Raw genomic sequence first — 7,762 nt, 5'->3', positions numbered from 1 at the left:
ATTTATTAATTTTAATATGACGAGTTAATAATTATTTTTAAAATTTTATTTTTTAATTTTTGCTTCTATTTTATTTTTTTTATTTTTTAATAGTCTATATGTAAACTATAAATAGTAGAAGTTGTTAAAAATTTTTAATTTAACTTCCATATTTTTTATGAGAATTATTGCATTTTAATGAATAATAATGTGATTGAGAGATATTAGATATTTGATTTAGGAGAAATTGAAATTGATTTTAGAAAGAACATTAATGACTCTAAGTATGCAGCAAAATAGTAGGTGATAAGGAAAATAAATGATAAGAAGGTGTATGTCACTTACTTATCAAGAGAATGAAAATTTTTATGTGAGATTTTTATATTGTAATTATTCTTTGGCTACTTAGCATCACTCAATTCTTTTTCTACGAATCTTTTCCTACAATACTTAATTACACAATTTTACTATAAATAGTATCTGAAATAACTAACTTCCTAAAACAGAAACTCTAGCAAACTGACTCCTAAAACCAGAAATAATCTAACTAACTTTCTTTTACTGACTTAATAACTAACTTGCCATGTTAACTTCTAGCTAACTAACTGTACAATCACTCAATCAACTAACATAGCTGAAGCTTTAGCTCAGGTAACATTTATTTCAATAAAATGTAGCCTAGCTAATACAAACAGTGCCGAAACAAGATTACGATCTTGATTTCAAAGTTAAAAATTATAATATGACTAGTAAAAATAAAAGAAGAAGAAAGAAACAGAAAGATAGAGAATGAGAATAACTTGACCGAATAAATTATGATTTACTTTAACTCTTTAACTGATATAGCTGTACTTGACCGAATAATAACAATACAATTTTTTTATCCTGACAGAATATTTAATTTTACAAAAAAAAAGGATTCATAACATTTTTGAAAAAATGTTAGATAATCTATGATACACGAATACTGACATGGACATGAGATACGACACGATATGGGACACGCCAACACATAAATTTTAAAATCTTACATGACACATGACACGCATACATATAAAATATAAAGTATTTTTTTAGATAAATCGTAATGAAATTTTGATATTTTATTCATATTAAAATATAAATTAAATTTTTTAATTATTTTTAATGTCTTATTTTAATTATATCAAGTATTTAAAATATTTTTTGTTTTAATAAATAATAATATATACTATATCTAAATTTATTTTAAATATATATGTTAAGAATAAGACTAGACACACTGACACGTGATGGTATTTAGGTGTGTCCAGATGTGTTCGAAGAAGAATTTTTTATTTTTTATTAAGACACGGTTGAACACAACAGACACACGTGTCGGACGAGTGTCGGTGAATATCGTGTCCGAAATGTGTTCGACACACGGCAACTCAACCAAGTGTCCGTGATTCATAGTGGATAACTAATATTTTCTTCTTACTTCTGTCTTGCTTAAACTAATACAGTTATTTTTTTTCTCTAGAAGTATCAACCCCGATCATTCTTTTTATTTTTATATGGATAACAAAAATATTTCATGACTAATAAATCAACATTTATATATTGTTTTACATATTTTTCAATAAAATTATTTATTAAAAAATCAAATATATCATAGTAGAAGAATTAATTAAATTTGTTATAATTGGATAATTAAATTTTTTTATATTAGTATAATTAATCAAAGTTTATTATAAACATCCAATATATAAGTATTCTTAATTTCTTATACAGTCCACTTGAAAATATCCCGACTTTGGAAATAGACAACACACGCACAATACATATATATATAGCAGCACTAGAAACCCACAATTTACCACAAGAGCTTAGATAGCAACTATATATATATATATATATATATATTACATTGATGCATGGTTGTGTGGTTGATGTGAATGAACGAACAATGGAATAATGCTGTTATCATCATCAGTGGTTCAAATCAGCATGAGAGCATCCACTACCATATATTATTATATTCTAAATCCATAATTCAATCAATAATGCTTAGTTATTTTAGAAGCACGTACGTACATAGATAGGAAAATATTCTTTTATTCGTATTCTCTTCTTACAGCTGCTGTTAAAATATAGGAAACAACTATACCCATTGTAGTTGAAGCACTACTAAACAAATTAGTAAAATGCAATGTGTCAGAATATTATTTATTATGACTTTAATTTATAGGAAGTCATCTAGACAATTGGTGCACGTTATTGTTGTTGTAACGATTTTTCAAAGATGTCTTGCAATAAAGGGCTAAGATGGATAGATTGATAGATAGATTATCAGAGAGAATATATTTTCTTTTCCCTTAGCATCCAAACACTGCTTTAATAATTTTCTTTTCTTAATAAACTCATCCATATCATATATCCCCCACGAGATTGTTATTCTCATTTTTTCATTATATAGGGGTTTTAGATACCATTCCTGTCTGAAAGGTTGTAACATCAATTTGGTTTAGTTGATAGAATAATAGAAATAATAATAATAATGCCACATATATACATAACAAATATCTCCTTATTCTATCTGTATAAAAAGAATTGATACTCCTTTCTTCTTAGCTTGTACCATGAATTGTGCCCCATGATATATATATATATAAATTAAAACTACTTCATTCATCTTCACTAAAAAATATACTTAAGAGGGTGCAAATGGTGTAAAAGAATATATTCCATATGCTGGTGGCTGGTTTCTTCATTAGATTGTTCTTCTTTTCTTGTTTAAAACTACCATGGCTTCCTTTCTAGAGAGAGTTTTTGGCTCTAGCATCTCAACCTTTATATTACGTTGTTTTGCATATCAAGATCAACATAATCATCACCATAATAACCATCACACTTTCAATAATAAGAACTTCAAGATGCCTAAGGCTCGACCTATTTCCTTACAGGTTTGCTCATATATATGAAACAATTTTTATATAATTTTTCTTTTCTTGTGTATATATATATATGCTAGCTCTTGAAATTTATTCAGTTATAAATATATAAATTGGGACTGATTAATTAGATTGCAGAGAAATTAATCAGTTTTCCTATTATATTTTACTTTGTTTCAGTCTTACTTCATCCGTCAGAATTATATTGAATTAAGTGGAAGTATTTTATATATTTTTTCCTCTTATTTTTGACTCATGCAAACGAATTTTTTAGTTTATTCAATTTATAATAAATTTTGGTGAACTATTAGGGAGAGAAAGGGGGGGGGGGGTTCTTGTTTATAAACTCTTTGATGTTCACTACTAGTACTGAAGACTACTTATTTTATCATTTAGAAAAAAAAAAGTGAAACGACAAAAAACGTAAGAAAGAAACAAAAGTTATTATATGATGGACCAAATTCTCAAAAAGAGAATAAAAAAGTGTGTATATATAAACCATGCATGGATACATATATAAAAGAAAGGCAACTACTCTCATGAAGATGCCAACAACATCTTTTTATGATGATCCTTGTTTAAAAAGTGTAACTTATTTGTTTAGCAACACTTTAAATAAAAGTAATATTTTTACTTCAAATAAAAATCAAGTCTTACAATCTATTATCTAATGGTCAAAATGATGTATCTTCACATAATGACAATCATTAAATCTTCATTGGAGTACCACTAAAAAAAATGTTATCAATCATCAGCCAGTCATATTTGGTGTTTGAAAAATTGATTATATTAAAATATAAAAAGATTGATTATTTTATTATGACATATTTATTTGATATACTACTTATTGTAAAAAAAATTGATTATTTTCACAATTAATTATTTTATTATAAAAATATGTAAAATGTAATGTAATATATATTTATGAATATATAGTGATTAATTAATAATTAATTTTTATATTCATAGAATATTTTATATGTTCCAATACATACCTATATTTTTATGGGATTTTTTTATAACTATAATATGGAAAAATGGCAAAATTTTCATTAATAAATTAAAAAAATACCCTAGTTCAAATCCAATTTCTTAGAGCTAGTTAATATGTAAGTTTTTTTTTTTTGAGCTTGTAATATCTTCGGTTAAGAAAAAAAAACATTATAAAAATGATTATTTGTCAAAAATTGCTTTTTAATATTTTGAAAATAGGTAAATCCTTTAAAGTTCAGGTTATAGCATACTTGTTTGGTTTCAGACTGTTGACCTGAAAGTAAGGATGTGCTGCACTGGTTGCGAAAGAGTTGTTAAGAATGCCATTTACAAGCTCAGAGGTAATAATACTATTAATTAATTCTTAAGCATCATTCACATATTCAAGCATCGTGTATGCTTTAGTATTATTAATTAATTTTCTCTTATTAGTTTTCACTTTTTTCTTTGGGAAATTTAAACAAAGTTGCCCTTTTCAATGGATCAAAACGCACATGCATCTTACACAAAAAATATGACAATCAATTCACACCAACTTAATAGACATGCTATCTTAATTTTGGAAGTTTAATCCTATCTGTGAATGGATTCTCTCAATCTTTTTTTAATAATTGAGAGAGTAAAGTGTGATCTCACACCATTAATTTTATAAATAAAATTAAAAATAAATATAAAAAAAGTAATAAAAAATTAAAAATTATACTTTATATTCACAATTTTTTTTTAACAATTGAGAGAATCTATTCCCATCTGTCATCCATCATATAACTTTTTATCTCTAACTAATTTAAAAAAATCTGTTAAAATATAATATTCTATATTTAGCCAGTGATTACTATATATATATATATATGACAACGTAATTAGCAAAACATATTTAGAAGAGGCCCCCATCTTTAGACATGCTACCACTGTTTTTGTTTCCCTTTTACAAGTAACATATTTAGCATGTGCCATATTAATGATATAAGACAAAGAAAGAAAATAAAAAAAAAATTAATTTTTAGTTAGTTAATATTAATTAATTTAAAAATTTAAAATTATAATTTAAAATAAAAAATTTATAATTTAAAATTTAAAATTTAAAATAAATAATATAATTTTAAAAATTAATTGATATTGACGGGAAAATTAATTTTCTAAATTAATTTACTATCGTTACTCTAAGAATACAAATGCTACATAAGCTATGAAGAAGTAATTGATGCTCTAACCTGCTACTAGGTGCTAGCACACGAACGTAGTTAGACCTTCTCTCTGTTTTCCATGTGCCTATGTAATTATGTATATGATTGGAGAAACTATGTAATTATTAAGCATTTAAATTTATGTGCATGTTACTATCTAGTAAAGTGATATTTCACTTGAAATAATCCACTATTATCGTATATGTCTAGCTAAAATATCACTCTATATTAAGACTTGGTTTGGTAAAGCTTTTTGAAAAGGTGTTTGTACTTTTTAAAAGTTCAAGCTTTTCATTTTGTGTTTGGTAAATTAAAAAGATTATGTGATTGTGCTTGCAACTTTTAAAAGATCGAAGTACTTTTGAAAGCACCTAAGATAGAGCTTTTTAAAATTGGCTTGTACTTTTCAAAATTTAAAAGTCTAATATAACCTCATATGTTAACTAATTTTCAAATTTAATACTTGCATTGATGTCTATTATAGTATTTTTAAATTTTAAAAGCTAATTTTACCAAACACAATTAATGTTGCTTATATTTATTAAAAGCTATTTTTAATTTGATTTACCAAACATAAATGCTACAACTTTTAAAAAGCCATCTTTTAAAAATTAACTTTTATAAGCTACTTTTAAAAAGTAAAAACTTTACCAAACTAAGCCTAACAATAATATAAGCATAATCAATCTAAATATTTCATAAACACTTAAATTTTTTCTATATAATTGAATTTTGATATAAAAAAGCTCCAATGAAATGTTTTTGAAGTTTTAAAATTGATGTATACAAGTAAAACGATTTGAAATTTTACTTTATAATAAAAATATGGAAAAGTCTAGGGGCCAACAATTTTATTGAATTTTGGCCAGCATGTAACCAGCAGAAAAATGTGAGTCATTGGATGAAATTTCACACCAATCTCACACCATTAAATCATCATTGATGACTATTTGATAGCTACCAATCACAAAAGTTACTGGCCCTAGCATTGCTCTAAAAAATATTAATGAAATGATGTCGGTCTTATTTTAGAGAGATGATTTCATTTAGTATAAAATTAATTAAATTTTATTGTTTTATATAAAGTTTAAATGAATTGAGCTCAAATGTTAGAATGATAAATTCACATTTAGTCTCAAATCACTATTTATAATATATGATGTTACAAATATTGATATACATTCTGTGAGACTAAAATAAAATTAATTTAAAACTAAGCACCGAAAATATTCTTGTTCCTTATTTATTTTTGTCATGAATAAAGTTAGACTAACATATTTTTGCATTAGATACTCTGTTAAGTATCTTATCAAACATGATTTATTTTCAGAAGATCACATGTATATTATTCTTTTTCTTTTTCAGAAAATAAATCTTGTCATTCAAAAACTTAAATAGTAATTTACTGATTACTAATAATAAACATGTTTTTCATGAGACATATGACTAAGGGCAGTTATTTGTGTTGAGCAGGGATAGATTCGGTGGAAGTGGATTTGGAAATGGAGAGGGTGACAGTGACAGGGTACGTTGAGAGGAACAAGGTGTTGAAGGCAGTGAGAAGGGCCGGGAAGAGGGCAGAGTTCTGGCCATACCCAAATCCACCATTGTATTTCACAACCCCCACAAACTACTTCAAGGACACAACCACTGAGTTCAAGCAGAGTTACAACTACTACAGGCATGGTTACAACCTTGGTGAGAGACATGGAACTTTTCCAATGTCTCAGCGTGGCGATGACCAAGTTAGCAACTTTTTCAATGATGATAATGTCCATGCTTGCACACTCATGTAACTAATTAAGAAATTTAGCTCTGTTATTGTGTATAAGTAGTATTTGTATTTCTTTTCTATAGTTGTGGAGACTTTAATTAATACAACTATATATTAATGTAAACAGTAAAAGGTCTTGTTATTTTATCCATTACCAACAAAAACTACTAATCTTTAAGAGTGACAAAGTAGCTAATCTATACTGCTTCGCTAAAATTTGTCCCAAAAATTAGGCGAATCAATCCATACTACCAAAAAATGGACACAAAATACTAGACCGTGCTGCTTTATATATGATGGGTTGGTGAACTAGTTTACTTAACTCTTTTTTAAAAAATAAATTAATAAAAAATATAATTAAAAAATTAAATACAAATAAAAAATAATCAAATTATAATATAATTTTTTATTATTTCTTTTAAATTTTTTAACTTTCATAAAATTGTTAAAAATAATATTCGTCAATAAAATCATCTTTATTTTAAGAAATAAGTCATATAATTTAAGTATATATATAAAAATATAAAATAAAATAAATAAAATTAATAACTAAAAGAATGAAAAAATGTGTTTGAGAATTGTATAATTGTTAAATTTTGTAGTATTTATTTTTTTATTTAATAAAAATATAAATAAAATAACTTTTGATCTGGTAACTTAGCCCCCAGCCCTCGTAAAAACTATGAGTTAGGCAGTGTAGGTTTGGCGAATTTTTTTTAATTTTGCAGGTTTTAAATCCTAACTCGTCCCGCCCTTTTTGACAGGTTCGGTGGGTTGATCCGGCAAGTTTGATTTGTTACCGCTACTAATACCTAGTGCGTATGGTGAATTCGATTTATCAAAACACTCTTAATCCAAAAGTTATGTCTCTCCGCTTTCTTTGGTAGCGTTTATTTTGAGGTATTGAGATTGAGACT

At 25.9% G+C, this 7,762-nt stretch overlaps 1 protein-coding gene across 1 annotated transcript; it reads left to right on the top strand.

Annotated features, from left to right (window-relative positions):
• Positions 1 to 1,819: 1,819 nt before the first annotated feature.
• LOC112779830 (heavy metal-associated isoprenylated plant protein 30) lies at positions 1,820 to 6,969 on the top strand. The gene is made up of 3 exons (XM_025824178.3): positions 1,820 to 2,903; positions 4,150 to 4,225; positions 6,545 to 6,969. The coding sequence occupies exons 1-3, from the start codon at positions 2,745 to 2,747 to the stop codon at positions 6,865 to 6,867; spliced, it is 558 nt and encodes a 185-aa protein (XP_025679963.1). The 5' UTR covers positions 1,820 to 2,744; the 3' UTR covers positions 6,868 to 6,969.
• The last annotated feature ends 793 nt before the right edge of the window (positions 6,970 to 7,762 follow it).

Source organism: Arachis hypogaea, chromosome 19, assembly GCF_003086295.3.
Source record: "Arachis hypogaea cultivar Tifrunner chromosome 19, arahy.Tifrunner.gnm2.J5K5, whole genome shotgun sequence".
NCBI lineage: Eukaryota > Viridiplantae > Streptophyta > Magnoliopsida > Fabales > Fabaceae > Arachis > Arachis hypogaea.
The sequence above is the reverse complement of the archived record's forward strand: the minus strand, read 5'-3'. Positions and strand labels throughout refer to the sequence as shown.

What these genes read in the sequence shown, in the direction of transcription:
- LOC112779830 (XM_025824178.3), top strand. Translation starts at nt 2,745, where the DNA reads ATGGCTTCCTTTCTAGAGAGAGTTTTTGGCTCTAGCATCTCAACCTTT. An exon ending in CTCGACCTATTTCCTTACAG is followed by an intron (nt 2,904 to 4,149) that starts GTTTGCTCATAT and finishes GTTTGGTTTCAG; the next exon opens with ACTGTTGACCTGAAAGTAAG. An exon ending in TGCCATTTACAAGCTCAGAG is followed by an intron (nt 4,226 to 6,544) that starts GTAATAATACTA and finishes TGTGTTGAGCAG; the next exon opens with GGATAGATTCGGTGGAAGTG.